Raw genomic sequence first — 22,355 nt, forward strand, 5'->3', positions numbered from 1 at the left:
GTGCAGTCTATTCATAATTTTAAAGACTTCCACCAAGTTATCTGTTTTCAGTTTACTGAAGGAGTATCTCCAACCTGTTCAATTTTTAAGAAAATAAGTTATCTCTCAGTTCTGGTATGATTCTAAGTCCTATTTACACATTTTCTCATGCTTGTGTTGGGTTTTATAGTGTGAAGATCTGTGTGCAGTTCTCTAAATATGGCTTGGCATTTATATCTAATTTATATATTTTTCACCCCAAACAGTTTCTTATTTCAAATACATTGGTGATAATTCTGCTTATTCGTATAAAGTGCTTAAATTCCCGTTTTTAAAGCTTAAAGGAAGGCAAGAAGGAAGGATACTTTAGTGCTGGGGCCTTAATGTTTTACGACCTGTATGAAGGGATTTTGATGAAGGGACAAAAGTAATGCTTACTAAATGACACAAAAAATGTAGGAAAGTGGATGTAGGTTTGCTCGCTGAGCTGGAGGGTTTGCTTTCAGATATTTCATCACCATACTAGATAACATCATCAGTAAGCCTCTGGATGAAGCCGGAGGTAGGAAAATAACTAGCAAAGAGGACATAAGGAAATTGCAAAGTAGTATAGATAAGTTTGAGTCGATAAAGATCTGTAGTATAATGTCAGAAAATGTATACAGTATAGATCTTATAGCTATTGGAATCAGTTTAAAAAAGATTTGCTAGTTAGTAATGGAATGTCCAGTTTGTCTCATCAGGATAGATTAGAGTGTCAAGGCTCATACCTGCTGGGGTTTAGAAGTTTAAGAATTGCAGTATTGAAACATATATAAAATATTGAGGGGCCTGACAGAATGGACACAGAAAGGATGCTTTCTCTTATGGGGAGGCTTAAAGATGAAGTCAGTCATGACAGATAAGAAAAAAAAAATAGGGTGATGAGTCTTTCGATCTCTTGTCCACAAATGGCAGTGGAAACAGGGTGCTTGAATATATTTTAGCAAGAGGTAAATCAATTCTTGATAAGCAAGGTGTTGACACTTTATCAGGCACATGTGGAAGTGTGGAATACAATAACCACATCTGATTAGCCATGATGGTTTTGAATGGTGGCACAGACTTGCAACCCACTCTTCTTTCTCTGTTCATATTCTCACTGTCGTGCTTTCAGCACGATTAAAAATCTTATCACACTACTTTAAAGAAGCAAAAGGAGAGGACAGTGGCTCAGTGGTTAGCATGCTGCCTCACATCATCAGGGAACAGGTTCGACCTCACCCTTGAGTGACTGTCTGTGTGGAGTTTGCACATTCCCCAAGTGTCTGCGTTGGTTTCCTCTGGGTGTTTTAATTTTCTCCCACAGCCCAAAGATGTGCAGGTTAAGTGGATCGGCTGTGCTAAATTGCCCTGTAGTATTCAGGGATGTGCAGATTAGGTGGTTTACCCAGGGAAATGCAGGGTTACAGGGATAGGGTGGGCAAATGGGTGTGGGTGGGATGCTCTTTGGAGGATTAGTATGGACTCGATGGGCCAAAAGGCTGACTTTAACTTGGTTGGGATTCTATTTAAAAAAGAGATGGGAAATATCTCTGATGTTCTGACCAATATTTGCCAATAAACATCAAAATGAAACAGATAATTCCTCTCTGTGGGAGCTTGCTGTCGAAAATTAGCTGTGCTGTTCCCTCGATGGCAACAGTGACTATACTTCAGAAGGTCTTTTTTTGGCTGTAAAGTGCTTTGAAATGTTCAGTGGTTGTGAAAAAAAGATTTTTATATCCAAGTCCTACTTCAGCCATAAAGAAAGATGTGGGTGAATCGCAAGTATTGTAACATGTTGAGTACCTTGCTGTGATTAATTTTCATGACAAACTAGCCAAATTGAAAAACTAGTTGCACAAGCAGGATAACAATTCGCTCTCCTATTTTGTACAAGATGCATTCAGCCTGCAATCCAAATCAATCCACATCATCATTTTTGTTTTATGATTTTTGTGATGTACACTCAGAGAATAAATGGGGACAGCCGAAGAATCATGAAAATAAAGTTGCTCAATTAGAAACCCAGCCAAGTATCCTGTGATTATCATTGCTTCTGTTAGCATGTATCAGTGTTTCTTTAGTATTTTACCAAATAAAGTCTTTTTTTACATGACAAACATAATTTACCATTAACTGCATTTTGTTTCCTAACTAGGGTCTTCAAGGTCTCCCAAGATTTTCATGGGAGTATTTCAGCTGTATAAATTGAAACTGTTTTTATGTTTCTGGATTTGTAAATTGTTTATAAAAGTTGAAGAAAATCTGAATGCATTTTTACAATGATGGTTTCACTTGTTCCCTTCTCAAAAGATGCCAACAAAGTCTCAGAATGGTTAGTGCTCACAAATGATTCGCAAAATGTACGTTTGGGGTAATTTTATAAACCTGCATTACCAATCAAATAATCTTGGAAGGCAAGCAGCACAATGTTTATGCACATATCACCAACAACCCCATTAAAAATAACATTCCTTGCCTCTTTTTGTGTGTGTTGTGAAGTTAATCTCCTTTTATCTCTTCAACATATTTTCGAAATCATTTCTTGCTGAGAATAGCATTTGACCATTAATTACTGAAAAATATATTTCTAGTGAAAAATTGATCTCCTTGGAGTGAACAATATGAGCATTATTCTCCAAATTGTATCTTTTTGATGCCCAGAATCCTTATCAAATAGTTCAGTTATATTGTCAGAAAATTATTGTTGGAGAAAAAAGTATGTTTGCTCAGCCCACCTTCAACTACTCTGCAGAGGTTGTGTTGATTTCTTTCAACCAGGGAATACTGTAGTCTGCCACCTACAAATTCCTGATGATGTTTATCCTGAAAAAGTAGCACACAGATTGTGCAGATAGCATCCCACTGCACTACCAATGGGCAATTGACACAATCTGCATATTGCCACTTGAACTGGTGCTGTTTGAGCAAATTGTTCTCCCAGTGGACCAGAAAAACATTACCTTTCATAATGGTAACACAAAATGTTCCCATTTCTCATGTTATTCATCTTATGGTTTGGCTGAGTGTCGTTGCCAATTTTGTGCTAGTTTATCAGTAAAATATGAGCAACCTGTAACACTGACCATTCATAAATGGATTCAGGTGATCAAAAAGCCTCCCTACAATCAATTGAAGTCAAATATCATTTATCACCAGGTTATAGTCTGACAGATTTACTTAAAATCACCAAGCTTTCGGAGCATTGCTCCTATGTTGGGTGACATCACAAATCTATTGCACTATAATCTGGTGTCATGTCACTTTTGACTTTGTCCACCACAGTCCAACAACAGCACCTCCACATCACAATTGAATGAAAGGACCTTTGTCCAATCAGCCTATGTTGAATTAAAATCCAGATGACAAGGTATAATGGATTACACTGTTTCATCACCCACTCTCCTTTTTCATTTTATAATGGAGTCCTAGATGCATGATATCTAATTTCAGCATTTGTAAACATATGCAGATACACTTTTCAAATTCAATGAATCTCTGCAAATCTAAAAGTATTTCAAAATCCCACCTGACTATTTCCGGTGTGGAAATAAAATTATCCTACCAAAAGTATGATGACTAATAAATTAATTAAATTTTGGAATAAAATCTCTGTGATTCTGTTGATGTAGTGATATTGTTTGCAATGATATATGATGTCTATGACTTAACTTGTCATATTCTATTTGCAAGCAAACAGAAGTAAACATTGACAGTCATTCATATTCCTCAATGCACAGCCTGCGTAGCGAGATAATAAAGGCTCTTTGCTTCTTTGAGATGTATTTGCCCAAGAGCTCATCTGACCTTTGCTGCCTAGTTGTGATAATCTTCTGCCACAAGCAATAAAAATACATAATACAAAGCCAAATATGAAACTCAAAATATAGACCCCTGCACAGTGAGTGACACAAGTTATTGGCAAACTTGCTGCTCATGACAAAAATGACAATATTTTAACGACAGATAGATAGGAGATATTCATATAAAGGGTTCTGAAGAAGAGTCATACTGGGACTTGAAATGTTTTTCTGTTTTTCTCTCTCCACAAGTGCTGCCAGACCAAGTTCTGTTTTTGTGTCAGATTTCCAGCATCTTCAGTGTTTTGCTTTTATAGAAAGGAATCCTAATTCAAGAAGCCCCTGTGTTTGTGATATATCATAATACGGATAAGTTTTAGTTGTAACTCATTGGGTCAAAATTGTTTTATCTTTGTAGGAGGCTGTCGCCAGGAAATAAATGCAAATCAATATCCAGTATAACATATGGTGATCAAAGGTCAAATCTGAATGCTGATGTAAGTATCATTTGTTAAGACCTCTTGCCTATCTTTGACGTGGCTAATTAAAGCAGCAGGATGTGACTGTTTTTAAAAATGCATCCTTCTTCTTTGAGAACAATGCCTTCCAAACTATTTTCCTACATAATCAAATTTTAACACTTAAATTAAATTTGACCTCAGATGCCAATAAAAACAGAATAGCAATAAAACAGCCTCGTAACATTGAGTACATAATCATTAAAGATCACATCGTATAGATCAATGCATACAGATATATATAAAAGTCGGTGCTTTTAAAGAATTTTGTAAAAATGTTATTTTATGGGTTTAGGTTTCATTCAAGTTTGCCATACCAATGAAGTCCATCTCTACGCCCTTCCTATGCACACACAGATATACACACAGATATACATTCACATGAATACAGGACACACACATGTACATGCCCAATATGCACACACAAACCAAGCCTGCCTGCATTCATCAATCCCATGACCTGCATATTGTCTATGAAGAAATTCATATTTTCCTAATAATGTTTTAAATCAAAACTTGCTATTCTTGTTGAATTTACTCTGGAGCAGGAGAGTCGACGTTTCGAGCATGAGCTCTTCATCAGGAATGTGGGAGTGGCCCAAGAGGGCTGAGAAATAAATGGGAGGGGGATTGGGTTTGGGGGGAAGGTAGCTGGGAATGCAATAGGTAGATGAAAGTGGGGGTGAAGGTGATGGTTGGAGAGGAGGGTGGAGCAGAAAAGTAGGAAGGAAGATGCACAGGTAGGACAGTTCAAGTGGGTGGTGCCAAGTTGGAAGGCTGGAAGGCTTATTTGGGATAAGGCGCAAGGAGGGGAAATGAGGAAACTGGTGAAATCCACATTGATCCCGTGTGGTTGGAGGGTCCCAAGGCAGAAAATGAGGTGTTCTTCCCCCAGGCGGCGGGTAGTTAGAGTTTGGCGGTGGAGGGGGCCCAGGACTTGCATGTTCTTGGCGGAGTGGGAGGGGGAGGGAGACCATTCCCTTCGCAACTCCCTTGTTAGGTCCACGCCTCCCACCAAACCACACTCCACTCCTGGCGCCTTCCCCTTCCACAGCAAGAAGTGCAAACCTACATTAACTTACAGAACATTTCAGAGAACATCTTTGGGACACATGCACCAAACAACCCCACTGCCCTGTGGCTGAATACTTTAACTCCTCCTCCCACTCTGCCAAGGACATTCAAATCCTGGGCCTCCTTCACCGCCAAACTCTCGCCACCTGAAGTCTGGAGGAAGGACGTCTCTTTTTTGGCCTTGGGGCACTCCAACCACACAGAATCAATGTGGATTTCACCAGTTTCTTCAGTCCCTTCCCCCCACCTTATCCCAGGTCTAAACTTCCAACTTGGCACCACCCTCTTGACCTGTCCTACCTGTTCATCTCCCTTCCCACCTCTCTGCTCTATCCTCCTGTCTGATCTATCACCATCACTCCCATCTTCATCTAATGCAGCCCCACCCCCTCCCATTATCTCTCAGCCTCCTTGGGCCACTCCCACATTCCTGATGAAGAGCTCATGCTCGAAACGTCAACTCTCCTGCTCCTCGGATGCTGCCTGACTGGCTGTGCTATTCCAGCACCACACTCTTCAATTAAGCAGCGCTTTAAAGATCTCCATTGGAAGAGCAACTGAAGTTAGGTAATTAAGTAAAACAACATAAACTGGGTCTTCTGCAACTGGGGTCAGCTAACTCTTTAATTTCAGAAGCATATAATTAAAAGTCTCTCAGAGTGTTTTGGCACTGTCGTAGTGTGTGTCTTCTGGGCTAGTCATCTGGGTTCAAGTTGCACATGCCCTGGAGGTGTGTCAGAACATGTCCAAACAGGTTGATGAGAATAAATACGAATAAACGCATTTCAATGCCATTAGCACTTAGTTTTTTGATATATTTTATTCAGGGTCTGATTAGTTTCTGATGCCTTAGTCAATGCCAATCGTCTGTCCAGTTTCATTTTTCTCTTTTTTGGCGTTTTGTTGGTTGATACAATGGCTTGTTTGGTCAGTTCAAAGGGCAGTTACGACTCAACCATATTCCTTTAGGGGTGGAGCCACATGTAGATCAAACAAGCAGTTTTTCTTCCCTAAAGGACACAAGTTATAGAATCCCTACAGTGTGGAAGCAAGCCATTCATCCCATCAATCCCCTGTGAAAAGCATCCTACCCAGATCCACCCTCCTACCCTATCCCTGGAACCCTGCATTTTCTATGGCTAATTTACATAGCGTGCAATTCGGTGGATACGATGGAGCAATTTAGCATGACCAACCTGCACATCTTTAGACTATGGGAGGAAACCAGAGCACCCACAGGAAACCCGCGCAGACATAGGAAGAATGTGCAAACTCGATGAGTCGCCTAAGGCTGGAATCGAACCCAGGTCCCTGGTGCTGTGAGATAGCAGTGCTAACCACTGAGCCACCATGCTGCTTCTCATCAACTAGAGAGATTTTTACAAAAATTAACAAAACTCATCATTAGACTTTTAATTCCATTTTTTTAATGAATCAATTTCCATACTTGCCTTGGTGTGTTTCAAATCTGGATAACTGTGAAGGAGACAAGAAAACAGGACAAACATAGCTGAGCATTGAATGTACCACTGTTAGAGAGAAGAAGGTTGAGAGATGGCTTAATTAAGACATGTAAGATAATCAGAGGGTTAGATAGGTTGGACAGTGAGAGCCTTTTTCCTCAGATAGTGATAGATAGCATGAGGGGACATAGCTTTAAATTGAGAGGTGATAGATATAGGACAGATGTCAGAGGTAGTTTCTTTACTCAGAGAGTAGCATGGACTGCACTGCCTGCAAAACCAGTAGACTCGCCAACTTTGCGAAACTGAGGACTGCAGATGCTGGAGATCAGAGTCGAGAGTATGGTGCTGGAAAAGCACAGCAGGTCAGGCAGCATCTGAGGAGCAGGAAAATTCACATTTCGCGCAAAAGTCCTTCATCAGGAATGGGTCTGAGAGCCTCGAGGGTGGAGAGATAAATGGGAGGGGATTGGAGTTGGGAGGAAGGTAGCTGAGAGTGCAATAGGTGGATGGAGGTGGGGGTGAAGGTGATAGGTTGGAGAGGAAGGTGGAGCAGATAGATGGGAAGGAAGATTGACAGGTGGGACAAGTTATGAGGGCAGTGCTGCGCTGAAAGTTTAAATCTGGGATAAGATGGAGGGAGGGGAAATGAGGAACTGGTGAAATCCATATTGATGCCGTGGGGTTGGAGAGTCCCGAGGCAGAAGATGAGGTGTTCTTCCTCCAGGCGTCGGATGGTGAGGAAGTGGCAATGGAGGAGACCCAGGACTTGCATGTCCTTGGCGGAGTGGCAGGGAGAGTTGAAGTGTTCGGCCACAGCTACCTGGATTGCACTTGGAGTGGGTGTCCTGGAGATGTTCTCTGAAGCACTCTGTGAGTAGATATCCTATCTCCCCAGTGTAGAAGAGAACGCATCGGGAGCAACGGATAGAGTAAATGAAATGTGGAAGTGTAGATGAAACTTTGATAGATGTGCAAGGCTCCTTTGGGGCCTTGGATGGAGGTGAGGGAGGAGGTGTGGGCGCAGGTTTTGCAATTCCTGTGGTGGTAGGGAAGGGTGCCAGGATGGGAGGGTGGGTTGTTGGGGGCATGGATCTGACCAGGTAGTCACAGAGGGAATGGTCTTTACAGAAAGCGGATAGGGATTGGGAAAGAAATATATCTCTGGTGGTGGGGTCCATTTGTAGGTGGCGGAAATGGCAGAGGATGATGCGATGTATATGGAAGTTGATGGGGTGGAAGGTAAGAACCAGGAGGGTTCTGTCCTTGTTGCGGTTAGAGGGGTGGGGTTCAAGGGCAGCGGTGCAGGAAGTGGATGAGATGCATTGGAGGGCATTATCAACCACATCGGAGGGGAAATTGCGGCCTTTGAAGAATGAGGCCATCTGGTGTGTTCTGTGGTGAAACTGGTCCTCCTGGGAGCAGATGCAGCAGAGATAGATGAATTTGGAATAAGGGATAGCATTTTTACAAGAGGCAGATTGGGAGGAAGTAAAATCTAGGTAGCTGTGGGTTTGTAGAAAATGTCAGTGCTAAGTCAGTCACCATTGATGGAGATGGAGAGGTCCAGGAAGGGGAGGGAGGTGTCAGAGATGGTCCAGGTGAATTTAAGGTCACGGTGGAATGTGTTCATGAAACAACTTTTCGGGCATTTAAATGATTATTGGATAGGCATATCAATGGAAATGGAATAGTTGATCCAACAGGTCAGCACAATATTGAGGGCTGAAGGGCCTGTACTGTGCTAATATGTTTTATGTTCTATGAATAGGGAATGAAGTCAAGAGACGTTGTTAAGGGAACGCTGTCTGATTGGCCCCAGTATTCACAATGAGATAGATGATCTAAACAGGCAAATAGATTTAAATGGTTAGGATGTAATTGCCATTCCAGAAACATGACTGTCTGGTGGTGAGGACGGGGAACTGAATATTCAACAAAATTCAATATTTAGGAAGGACAGGCGTGAAGGAAAAGGAGGTGGAATTGTTCTAACAACACAAAATGGAATCAGAACATCAGTAAGAGGGGGACCTCAGATCAGAAGAACAATGTGGGTAATTTATTTGGGTCAAATGCAGAAACAGCAAAAGGCAGCAGCCCTTGGATGGAGTTATTTGTAGATCACAAAGTAGTGGTGACAGTGTAGGAATGGTATAAATTAAGAGATATGAAATATTTGTCACATTGACAAGACAGTAATCATGAATGATATCAATCTGCATTTAGACTGGGTAAACCAACTAAAGCTGGAAAGGATAAGTTTTCAGAGTGTCTTCAGGATGATTTTGTAGACCAGGATATTGAAGAGCCAGCTAGAGATTGTGCTGTTTTGGATCACATATTACCTAATGTAAAAAGGTTGTTCAATAACCTTGTAAAAGAATCTTTCGGGATGTATGGACACAATATGATAGAAGCTTTACCTAATGTTTATATCCCAAGATCCACTGCATTCTGGGGTACTGAATTCCATTGAGTCATGACCCCTTGAGAGAAGTAATTTCTCCTTATCTCTGTTTTATATCTACTGCACTTATGCTAAATCTATTACCTCCTCATTCTAGATCACCTCATCAGAGGAAACATCCTCTTTGTCTACATTGTCAATGCTCTCTAGCATCTCATATACCTCAATTTGATCTCATTCTTCTAAATTCTAGAGAATAGGCCAAAACTTCTCAATCTCTCTTCATAAGACAAATCCCTCATCTCTGGAATCGATCTATTGAACCTCCTCTGAACTGCCTCCAATACAACTACATCGCCCCTGATGTAAGGGGAACAAAATTCTATGTAATATTCCAGGTGTAGTTTCACTAATGCCTTGCACAGTTGCAGCAATACTTCCCCACATTTATGTTTTATTCCTTTAGCAATAAATGAGAAAATACCATTTAGCTTCACTACGTGAAAACCAGCATTCTGTCGTTCATAAATAAGGACACCCAGATCCTTTTGCAGTGAATTTTCTCTCCATTTAGATAATAAACTGCATTTCTATTCTGCCGACCAAGATGGATAACCTCACATTTATCCATGTTGAACTTCATCTGCCAAGTTTTGGCGCATTTGACCTAACCTATCCATATGGAAGCCCTACAGTGCAGATAGTGGCCATTCAGCCCATCAAATCGGCACTTAACCTCTGAATAGTACCCCAACCACACCTGCCCATTCCAGAATGATAAAGATTCAGGGCTAGGACAGATTTGTTTTCACTTGAATGTTGGAGGCTGAAGGGCAATCTGTTAGAGAATTACAAAATTATGAGAGGCATGGATAGAATGTATAGTCGGACTCTGTCAATTACTAGGGGACACTTATTTAAGGTAAAAGGGGGTAAGCTTAAAGGAAAAGTGAGAGGCAAGTTTTTTTTTACACAGAGGGTGGTAAGTGTCTGGTATGTGCTGCAAGAGGAAGTGGTGGAGGCGAATAGAATAACAATGTTTAAGATGCATATTGACATGATACATGAATAGGCAGGGAATAGAGGGATCTGGACTTAGTAGAGGCAAAAGGTTTTTAGTTTAGAAAGGCATCATGTGTCGGCACAGAATTGGTTGGCTGAAGGGTTTGCTCCTGTGCTGTAATCTTCTTTGTTCTTTGGTCTTTATTCGAGGAGACCATTAGAGGAAGTTGGGCCAGGAGGGTGAGTGGAGAGGAAGGATGTAACTAATTGGATAGCCTTGATGTTAGTGCCAATGGACTTCTCAGACTTATGGTGGAGGGATTAATGAAGACAGTTTCAACAACTACACTAACTTGCAGTTATCACGTGTAAGCAATCCGATTGCGATCCAAAGACTTTGCACAGAGGTTGATGCCTCCCTTTTGGAAGCTATGCAGTGGGAAGATGGGTTGCGTGTCTGTAAAATTAATCGTGTGAGCTTCCTGTTTGATACTGATGATGTAGAAGTGCCTATGTTGGACTAGGGTGGACAAAGTCAGCAGCCATATGACACCAGGTTATAGTCCAACAGGTTTATTTGAAATCCCAAGCTTTTGGAGCATTGCCCCTTCGTCGGGTGAAGTGATGAAGGAGCAGTGCTGATTTAGGAGCAGCGCTCTGAAAGATTGTGACTTCAAATGAATCTGTTGGACTATAACCTGGTGTCATGTAACTATAATCTGGTGTCAAGCATCCCTGACTGAAGCCAGGTCAAGACATCCAAATTATTGATGACTTCAGAGGTGCTTTCTACCTGGTCACTCATTTTGCAGATGACAACAGGAGGGCAGACATATGAAGTAAACCTGCTCCATCATTGGCTTCCTCTCCACATTGAGCATTCACCCTGTCTGCACCATGATCCTCCGTACCTACCTTTGTCCTTTGCTCCCAACATTTCGATTTTTACAACGAGGTGCAATCCCAGCAGGGATCACTGCTCATGGTGGCACGCATGGGACGAGAGAAATTGACTGGCAGCTCTCATGGGACTGGGTTTCTTTTGGAGTGAGGAGCAGAAGTCCCACCTCCAGTCAGTCACGAATGGAGCAGTAAATACTGTGAAGCTGCTGAAATCTTCACCAACATTTTCAGCATCATGCCGGCAAACTCCTTTGTATAAAAAATCCTGCACATTAGGACAAGGGTCTAAATGCTTTGTCGATGCAAAGCATCATATTTGGATAAGCCCCTTCAACTTCAGTACCGTTTGCAGCAGTTGAGAGTTTGTGTGCCCAGGTTCCATTGGGGAAGCCTTAGTTGGCTGCCTTCAGGATAGAAAGTTTCCTGATAGATATTTACTCATCAACCTATACAGAGATGTTATGGCACACTTCTGGAATGGGTGGGATTTGAACCTGCATCTCTAGGTTTCGAGGTAGGAACATTACCACTGTGCCCTAAAGAAAGTAATCTAATATTCCTGATGGATTGATATTCCAAGTCAAAAAGTGTAGTGCTGGAAAAGCACAGCTGGACAGGCAGCATCCGAGGAGCAGGCAAGGGCTACACCTCCTCCCACCCTATTACCTGTAAAAACATTATCCCTTACCTTCAATTCCTCTGTCTCACCCGCATCTGCTCCCAGGAGGACCAATTCCTTCAAAGAATATCCCAACTGGCCTCCTTCTTCAATGACTGCAAATTCCCCTCCCACATGGTCAATGATGTCCTCCAGCACATTTCTTTCACTTCCTGCACCTCCGCCCTTGAACCCCATCCCTCCAATCTCAACAAGGACAGAACCTCCCTGGTCTTCACCTTCCACCACACCAACCTCGAGATACATCACATCATCCTCTGCCATTTCTGCCACCTACAAACAGATCCCACCACCAGAGATATATATTCCCTGTCCACCCTATCTTTGTTCTGCAGAGACCATTCCCTCCGCGATCCCCTTGTTAGGTCCATGCACCCCACCAATCCATTTTCCACTCATGGCAACTATCCATGCCACTGCAAGAGGTGTAAAACCTGCGCCCACACTTCCCCCCTCACCTCCATTCTAGGCCCCAAAGGATCCTTCCACATCCGGCAGAGATTTTCCTGCACCTCCACTCATGTTATCTACTATGTCCACTGTTCCCGATATGGTCTCCTCTATGTTGGGGAGACAGGATGCCAGCTTGCAGAACGCTTCAGACAAATGCTCCAGGACACACACTCCAAACAACCCCAGCGTCCTGTGGCCGACCACTTCAACTCCCCCCCCCCCCCCACTCCATCAAGGCATGCAAGTCCTGGGCCTCCTCCACTGCCAAATTCTCGCCACCGGATGCCTGGAGGAAGAATGCCTCATCTTCCATCTTGGGACCCTCTAACCACATGGGATTGATGTTGATTTCACCAGTTTTGTCATCTCCCCTCCCCCCACCTTTTCCCAGATCCAACTCTCCAACTCGGCACCACCCTCCTGAACGGTCCTACCAATCCATCTTCCCACCTATCCACTCCAGCCTCTGCTCTGAGCTATCATCACCACCCCCCATCTTCATCTACCTATCGCATTCCCAGCTTCTCCCCAGCCCCACCCTCTCCCATTTATCTCTCAGCCCCTTTGGGCCTCCCCCACATTCCTGATGAAGCACTTATGCATGATGCGTCAACTCTCTAATCCTCGGATGCTGCCCGATTGGCTCTGCTTTTTGACTCTGATCGCCAGCATCTGCAGTCCTCACTTCCTCCGGATTGATATCCCAAACCTGCTTTACCCTCCAACTTTATACCGTGCTTCAAGGCAATTTAGGGCCTACTTGTTTCTATTAATATTTTTGTTTGAACACTCAGGTAAGAGACTTCCCTAAGTACTGTTTTAAAGTAATTACTTAGATGGTACATGTGAAAGTCCTCTTTAAAGAACACTTTTAAATCAAATAGGTTGTCAGTTTTGTTAAAATGCCAAATATTGGTCTGCCTTGATGTGGTGTTACCATTGACTGTGCCATTGATTGTCAGCAGATAGATAATTATTCCAGTGACCCATTTCAGCTGTCTATGTTGTTTCCAATTCATAACGCTGGGTTCACACTTCTTCAAGGCAGTTCTCCTGCACAGTGTGCACCTACACTCAATCTTTAAAACAAGCAGGGTTTCCAATAATAATACCTTTAAAAAGTCAATCACAGTTCTTTCCATCACTTGAAATAAAGTAAAAGATTTTCATGGAGAAAGTGAGGACTGCAGATGCTGGAGATCAGAGCTGAAAATGTGTTGCTGGAAAAGTGCAGCAGGTTGATTCCTGAAGAAGGGCTCATGCCCGAAGCGTCGATTCTCCTGTTCCTTGGATGCTGCCTGACCTGCTGCGCTTTTCCAGCAACACATTTTCAGCAGTAAAGGATTTTCATGCTGGGTATAGGCTTACTGTTTTTCTAAGCCCATAAATTGCTGACTGCTTTGAGGCTCAACATTGGCTCTTATTGTTGATCTTGGCTCCAGACTCTGATCACTTCCCTATAATCCTTCCTGGAATATGAGCAAGTATGGATGTTTCATAAGGGCCAGGCAGAAAGGTTGCTATGGTGCCTTCCATGCTCAATACACAGGTCACAATCACTGTCTAAGTTTCCATACGAAAAATATTCACAGGGGGGGTCATAACTGCCTGTGGAAGTACAGCCAAGCAAGTACCTGTACTTTCTGAAGAGGGAGAAAATTGAAAGTGAAAATGGCATCCCTGAAGATAAAACATGCTGTTTAAATGTCATTGGCTTGCATCAGACTACCAAAATAAAATCTATTCAACCTTACATTTAATCAATATCTACAGGAGACAAATAACCCTAATTACAACTGGCAGGGTGCATGGAAAAAATATGTCTTAGTTAAGACTTGTTATGTTCACAAGACAAATGTTTCTTTCTGTATGAATAGTGTCCTGGGACTTGTCCAGTTTTATTCAATAAAATTGTGATTAGTCATGTTATTCCATGGTGTTTGTTTTCTTGACAGATCTCAGTGTGAAACGTGCAATGTATTGACTGTTTGCCAAAGCAGTGCTGTTCTCTTGTGCTTTCTTTTTCAGTTTGCTGTTGAGGACCTTCTGACTCGTCCATCTATCAGTGTTTATCCCTGGCACACTTCATACAGGGTAAGGTCAGATCTAGCTATGGATAAATATGATTTTGCCCAGTTCGGAGAAAAAATGTTCCATAATTTACCTCATTACTACTAATAATGCAATGATGATGGTAAATAATTGTATTAAATAATCTGTTCAGAAACAAATATTAAAATGAAATTTATTTCACTTGTCTTGGCAAGAGGATCTGACAATATTTTACCATGAATTGCCAGATTTCTCAGATCCATAAATCACTTAAGTCGCAAACCTGATGTCAGGCTGATTTCCAGGTCGTGAACCCATATGTTAGCGTGAGGAGACTTGGGCTGCAATTTTCCCAGAAGAGCAGCTGCCTCCAGTGCAATCCCAAGAAGCTGGGAAAATATCATGGAGCCAGGCCGATACACGTTTTTCCCATTTTCCAGTAACCCTTAAAATCTCTAAATCTGCCATATGTTGCTGGGAAAACATCATCACACAGTATGCCAAAATCGATGAAACTGATTTGGTAATTAATAAAGTCAGTGTTATGGCACTTGTGGTAGCAAAATCTGGATTTGCATTTAACATGTTGTCATTGTTGATCACTCATATTCATTTCATTTTGTGATTTTAAGGAGCTTGTGATCTGGAGAAAGAGTGACTTAAACATTAATTCACACAAAACGCACAACAGCACGCCAGTCCTCCCACCTTTCACTCCACACACTCTGTTTGCCTTTTCCGTACAATGTATGCTACTGCATGCTCACCATTCCCCAAACCCATTTCATTTTCCATGTCAACTCAGTCCTCCACCCTTCTTATGCTGAATGCCACCTTTTGCCACCCCCACCCAACCCTATCCTCATTAACTCATGCCGTTACCTATGCACCGCAGTTTCATAATGCCCCCCCTCCCCCGACAGGTGGAACTCCTGGCCACTGCTTGAACCTCCTGGGATTCCTGGCACTATCTTCAAATAGTGGCAGTCTGCAGCTTACTGTCATAGTGTCATAGAGATACACAGCATGGAAACAGACCCTTTGGTCCAAATCATGCAGGCCAACCAGACATCCTAAACATATGTAGTCCCATTTGTCAGCATTTGGCCCATATCCCTTCCTATTCATATACCCATCCAGATGTTTTTCAAATGCTATAATTTTACCAGCCGCCACCACTTCCTCTGGCAGCTCATACCATACACGCAGCACCCTCTGCATGAAAATGTGGCATCTTAGGTCCCTTTTAAATATTTCCTCCCTCACCTTAAATCTATGCCCTCTAGTTTTGGACTTCCCTACCCTAGGGATAAGACCTTACCTATTTACCCAATCCATGCCCTTCATGATTTTATAAACCTCTATAAGGTCACCCCTCAACCTACGATGCTCCAGGCAAAATAGCCTCAGTCTATTCAGCCTTTTCCTATAGCTCAAACCCACCAACCCTGGCAACATCCTTGTAAATCTTTAATGAATCCTTTCAAGTCCTCTGTATAATCCCTATTAATTGCTTCAGCCATACCAGACAGAGAGATATTGACACCCCACTTTGCCGAGCAGGACCTGGAGATCACGGAGGAGGGGTGGGTGGGGGTGAGGTGTGGCTGTGGTTGAGGAGGATGCATGTGTTTGCCCTGAGTTATGGGTGACTAGTGATCAAAATGGAGGGCCTGATGGGCAAGCTATGAGCAGGAGTCATCAGGTTAGCGCTCCTACTTTCATGTCAAAATATATACCATTTCGTTATTAACAGGTGGATGGGAGAATAGGAAACTGCATTTCAGTGAAGTGAGATGAGATAATGTTAATATTTGCACTTTAACCTTTTGCCACTCACTACTGAGAATCTCCTTTTGCCATTCAACAGTTGGTTGCAAAATGGGACTTTTTGCTCTCACCATTACGAACCTCCTCCCTGCTAATCTCACACAATTCATGTATCGCATCAGGTCCAGGTGATTTATTGGGATTAGGCTCCATTAGTTTCCTAAGTATTTTTCTCTGGTAACAGTTATTGTATTTTTTCCTTTCCTCTTCCTTTTGGCCTTTGAATATTTAGTAATTTTGGAATGCTATTAATGTCTTCTACTATGAAGAATGATGCAAAGTATTTATCCAACTCCTCTACCATTTCCTGTTCCCCGTTATTACTTCCCCAGCCCCATTTTCTTTGGCTTATCTCTTCCTTTCTATATATTTAAAGGAGCTCCTGCTGACCATTTTGATGTAACTCACAAATTCACTCTTTATTTTTTGATAGTTTTTGTTAGTTTTAAAAAATTCTCAATCCTCCAGCTCACCATTTATCTTTGCAACATTGTATGTGTTTTTTCTTTCAATTTGATGCTATTCATAACTGGAGGAGAAAGTGAGGTCTGCAGATGCTGGAGATCAGAGCTGAAAATGTGTCGCTGGAAAAGCGCAGCAGGTCAGGCAGCATCCAGGAAACAGGAGAATCGACGTTTCGGGCATAAGCCCTTCTTCAGGAAGAAGGGCTTATGCCTGAAACGTCGATTCTCCTGTTCCCTGGATGCTGCCTGACCTGCTGCGCTTTTCCAGCAACACATTTTCAGCTGCTATTCATAACTGCCTGGTTTACCATAGTTAGCTTTTCCCCCTTAAAGAATCTTTCTTCCTCTCTGAACTACAGGTATATCTTTTTCCTGTGGACCTTGAACTATCTTCTTAAATGTCTTCCATTGCTCTTCAGGCATCTTCAAAACTCCTTTCCCAGATCCTGGTGCTGGAAAAGCACAGCAGATAAGGCAGCATCCGAGGAGCAGGAAAATCACGTTTCGGGCAAAAGCCCTTCATCAGGAATATAGACAGGGAACCTCCAATGTGGAAAGATAGATGGGGGAGGGGAGGTGGGGCTGGGGAGAAGGTAGCAAAGAGTACAATAGGTGAGTGGGGGTGGGGATGGAGGTGATAGGTCAGAGAGGAGGGTGGGGGAAGGCAGCAAGGAGTACAATGGGTGAATGGGGGTGGGGATGGAGGTGATAGGTTAGAGAGGAGGGTGGAGGAAAGTAGCAAAGAGTACAACAGGTGAATGAGGGTAGGGATGGAGGTGATAGGTCAGACGGGAGGGTGGAGAGGATAGTGAGAAGGGAGATTGGCAGGTAGGACAGGTCATGGGGACGATGCTGAGCTGGAAGGTTGGAACTGGGGTGAGGTGGGGGAAGGGGAAATGAGGAAACTGGTGAAGTCCACATTGATGCCCTGGGGTTGAAGTGTTCCAAGGCTTTCTTCCTCCAGGCGTCGGGTGGTGAGGGAGCGGCGGTGGAGGAGGCCCAGGACCTGCATGTTCTTGGCAGAGTGGGAGGGGGAGTTGAAATGTTGGGCCACGGGGCAGTGGGCAGGTGATTGGTGCGGGTGACCTGGAGATGTTCCCTGAAATGCTCTGCGAGGAGGCTCCTTTCCCAGTCCACCCCAGCCAGCTCAGCTCTTCTTAATTTGTAGTTGCCTTTATTTAAGCTTAATTGTTTCTGACCCAGGTTCTTCTCTCAAAATGAATGCTAAATGCTACCATGTTATGGTCATTGTTTTCCTCTAACAATAAGTATTGAACTGCCTCATTACACATCATGAGAGTTCAGAGAGTTTGGGTTTGGATTATATTTGTAGATAGAAAGGTTCAAGGTCATGGCGAGATTTGAAATCAAGGATGAGAATTTTAAAATCAAGACATTGCTTGACAAGGAGCCAACAAAGATTAGCAAGAACATAAGTGAGGGGTTAATATGTGCATGTTAGGACTAAGGCTAAAGTGCATAGTGTAGTCAAGTCCAGAGCTAACAAAATGATGAATAAGGGTTTTAGCAGCAGATAAGAAGGTGAAGGCCTGGTGATATAGTTGCTAGGCAATTAATCAGAAATAATGAGAGGGTGATGGCTGGGCGGGATCATCGCGAGGCTATTAATCAGAAACCTAGGTAATGTTTTAAAGGCCCAGATTCAAATCATAGAACATAGAACATAGAACAATACAGTGCAGTACAGGCCCTTCAGCCCTCGATGTTGCCCCGTCCTGTGAAACCAATCTGAAGCCCATTTAACCTACACTATTCCATTTTCATTCATATGCCTATCCAATGACTCTTTAAATGCCCTTAAAATTGGCAAGTCTACAACTGTTGCAGGCAGTGTGTTCCATGACCCTACTACTCTCTGAGTAAAGAAACTACCTCTGACATCCTACCTATATCTATCATCCCTCAATTTGAAGCTATGTCCCCTCATGCTATCTATCACCATCCTCAGAAAAAGGCTCTCCCTGTCCACCCTATCTAACCCTCTGATTATCTTATATGTCTCAATTAAGTCACCTCTCAACCTTCTTCTCTCATGAAAACAGCCTCAAGTCCCACAACCTTTCCTTGTAAGACCTTCCCTCCATAGCAGGCGACACCCTAGTGAATCTCCTCTGAACCCTTTCCAAAGCTTCCATGTCCTTCCGATAATGCGGTGACCAGAACTGTACGCAATACTCCAACTGCGGCTGCACCAGAGTTTTGTACAGCTGCAGCATGACCTTGTGGTTCCGAAACTCAATTCCTCTACTAATAAAAGCTAACACAGTATGCCTTCTTAACAGCCCTATCAACCTGGGTGGCAACTTTTAGGGATTTATTTACATGGACACCGCGATCTTTCTGCTCATCTACACTACCAAGAATCTTCCCATTCACCCAGTACTCTGCATTCCTGTTAGCCCTTCCAAAGTGAATCACCTCACACTTTTCTGCATTAAACTCCATTTTCCACCTCAAAGCTTCCCAGAAAATCTTAGGATAAATCCCATCTGACCCAGGGGATTTATCTATTTTCACACATTCCAGAATTTCTAATACCTCCTCCTTGTGAATCTCAATCCCAGTCTAGTAGCTTGTTTCTCAGTATTTTCCTCAACAACATTGTCTTTTTCCAGTGTGAATACTGATGAAAATATTCATTTAGCACTCCCCTATCTCCTCTGACTCCATGCATAACTTCCCACTATTGCCCTTGATTGGCCTTAATCTTACTACAGTCATTCTTTTAGCTCTTATGTACCTATAGAAAGCTTTAGGGTTCTCCCTGATCCTATCCATCAACAACTTCTCATGTCCCCTCCTCGTTCATCTTAGCTCTCTCTTTTGGTCTTTCCTGGCTACCTTGTAACTCTCAATCGCCCTAACTGAGCTATCACATCTCATCCTAACATATGCCTTGTTCTTCCTCTTGAGAAGAGATTCAATTTCCTTAGTAAACCACGGCTCCTGTGCTCGACAACGTCCTCCATGTCTGACAGGTACATACTTATCAAGGACACACAGTAGTTGTTCCTTGAATAAACTCTAAGTTTCTATTGTGCCCATGCCCTGCGGTGTCCTTCCCCATCCAATGCATCCTAAATCTTGTCTAATCATCATAATTGCCTGTCTCCCAGCTGTAGCTCTTGCCCTGCGGTATATACCTTTCCCTTTCCATCGCTAAAGTAAACATAACTGAATTGTGGTCACTATCACTAAAGTTTTCACCTACCTCCAAATATAACACCTGGCCAGGTTCATTACCCAGTACCAAATCTAATGTGGCCTCGCCTCTTGTTGGCCTATCTACGTACTGTGAAAGAAAATCCTCTTGCACACAATGGACAAAAACTGACCCATCTAAAGTACTTGAACTGTAGTATTCCCAGTCAGTGTTTGGGAAGTTGAAGTCCCCCATAACAACCACCCTGTCACGTTCACTCTTATCAAGAAGCATTTTTGCTATCCTATCCTCTACATCTGTGGAACTATTCGGAGGCCTATAGAAAACTCACAACAGGGTGACCTCTCCTTTCCTGTTTCTAACCTCAGCCCATGCTACCTCAGTAGACGAATCCTCAAATGTCCTTTCTGCAACTGTAATATTACCATCTCTGTTCTTACTGAAACATCTAAATCACAGAACCTGCAACAAGCATTCCTGTCCCTGCTCTATCCATGTCTCTAAAATGGCCACAACATCAAAGTCCCAGTCCCATGCTGCAAGTTCACCCACCTTATTTCAGACACTTCTGGCGTTGAAATAGACACAATTCAACCCAACTTTTTGTGAGCTAGTGCCCTCTTGTGATCCTGAAACATTATTTTGGCCTTCCCTATTCTCAACTTCCTCTGTACTCGAACCACAATTTAAGTGTCCATCCTCCTGCTGAATTAGTTTAAACCCTCCCAAAGAGCATTGGTAAATTTTCCCCCAGGATATTGGTACCCCTCTGGTTCAGGTGAAGACCATCCTGTTTGTAGAGGTCCCACCTACCCCAGAATGAGCCCCAAATATCCAGGTTTCCAAAACCCTCCCTCCTGCACCATTGCTGTAGCCACATGTTCAACTCCTCACTCTCTATTCCTCATCTCGCTAGTATGTAGTACGGGCAACAAACTAGAGATAACAACTCTGTTCGTTCTAGTTCTAAGCTTCCACTCTAGCTCCTTGAATTTCTGCCTTAAATCCTCATCTCTCTTCCTATGTTGTTGGTGCCTATATGGACCAAAATTTAGGGCTACTCCCCCTCCCCGCAAGGATCCCAAAAACATGATCAGACCCTGGCACCTGGGAGGCAACACCCCAACCGTGAGTCTCTCTTGTTCCCACAGAACCTCCTATCTGTCCCCCTAACTATGGAGTTCCCAATGACTAATGCTCTGTTCCTCTTCCCCCTTCCCTTCTTAGCAACAGGGACAGACTCTGCACCAGAGACTTGTGCCCCACTGCTTTCCCCTGGTAAGTAGTGCCCCCCAACAGTATCCAAAACGGTATACTTGCTGTTGAGGGGAACGACCATTGGGGATCCTTGTAATACCAGCCAGTTACCTTTCCATCCCCTGACCCATTTACCTTTTTCTTCTACCTGAGGTGTGACTACCTCCCTGTAACTCTTCTCAATAACCCCCTCCGCTTTCCAAATGATCCAAAGTTCATCCAGCTCCAGCTCCACAGATCACAGATGGTAGATTTTGAACTCAATAAGAATCTGCAATTATGAATCTAATAATGACCATGAAATCATTATGGATTGTTGCGGAAAAAGCCAGTCTGGCATCCTTACCTGGTCTAGCCGATGTTTGACTGCAAACCTCTGAGCAATTAGGGCTTCTCTATAAATGCTGGGCTAACCAGCGAATGAATTAAAATATCAGTTGATGCTAAGGCAAAATCAGGTGATGTCATGAGGGTCAGAAATAGGCAGTCTCAGTGATAGAAGGAATTTGTGGTCATAAGTCCAAATTCAAAAATGACACAAAAGTTACAAACAGTCTCAAACTGTTGGCAGGAAAAAGGTAAGAAAATAGGTAGCTAGGAATTTGAGTTTGTAGTAGAAGCTGAAAACAATTGCTTCAGCCATCCCAATATTAAACCATGGAAAATGCTACTCCCCCAGTATGAAATGGGAGATAATCATTCTGATAATTTAATTGTTGGAGCTGCACAGATCCAGAGAAGTGAATTCCATTATCTGCAGTGGATAACTTTTCCTAACTCCCCAAAACCTGTCCACCACCTACAAGGCACGAATCCAGAATGTGATGGAATACTGCCAACTTTCCTGGCTCAGTGCAGCTCTAACAGCAAGTAAAGAGGTGGTGAGTTTTATGGGTAATATGATCTCAATGTGGACACTAGGTAAGATAAGAGAGAAACTGCAGGTGGATTGATGGTATCAATCCTTGTGACAAAAAAGCTACTTGCATTTAATTTTGGAGGTGAGGGTGGGAGAGACAAAACTCAGAGTTCTAAGAAGAAGATTTGCAGTAGAAACAAAACAGCCAGGATTTACCCTCACATTCCATAGTGAACTGTTCTGGTAAATACAAGCAGTGTTTCATGGTTCACTCAGATGTAGTGGTCAATGGCAACAGCAGTTTTCCTACCATACAATTCTGTGCCCCTTCAATTTAAAGAAGCAGAAATGAGGTTCATTCCAGTAGGTCAGAGAGAGTAATTATTTATGAGGACTAGACCATC

At 42.9% G+C, this 22,355-nt stretch overlaps 1 protein-coding gene and 1 long non-coding RNA gene across 4 annotated transcripts in view; one reads left to right on the forward strand and one right to left on the reverse strand.

Moving 5' to 3' along the window:
* malrd1 (MAM and LDL receptor class A domain containing 1) overlaps positions 1-22,355 on the forward strand; it is a 449,554-nt gene that overhangs the window by 426,177 nt on the left and 1,022 nt on the right. For all 3 annotated transcript variants that reach the window (XM_043690416.2, XM_043690417.2, XM_043690419.2), the window contains 2 exons: positions 4,222-4,300; positions 14,334-14,399. In XM_043690416.2, coding sequence (XP_043546351.2) covers positions 4,222-4,300; positions 14,334-14,399 — 145 coding nt within the window. The remainder of the gene's footprint in view (positions 1-4,221; positions 4,301-14,333; positions 14,400-22,355) is intronic.
* LOC148149967 (uncharacterized) overlaps positions 1-22,355 on the reverse strand; it is a 204,694-nt gene that overhangs the window by 69,090 nt on the left and 113,249 nt on the right. The gene's annotated exons all lie outside the window — the stretch shown is intronic.

Source organism: Chiloscyllium plagiosum, unplaced genomic scaffold, assembly GCF_037043375.1.
Source record: "Chiloscyllium plagiosum isolate Xiang-an unplaced genomic scaffold, Cpla_swu_hap1 HiC_scaffold_5, whole genome shotgun sequence".
Classification (NCBI taxonomy): domain Eukaryota; kingdom Metazoa; phylum Chordata; class Chondrichthyes; order Orectolobiformes; family Hemiscylliidae; genus Chiloscyllium; species Chiloscyllium plagiosum.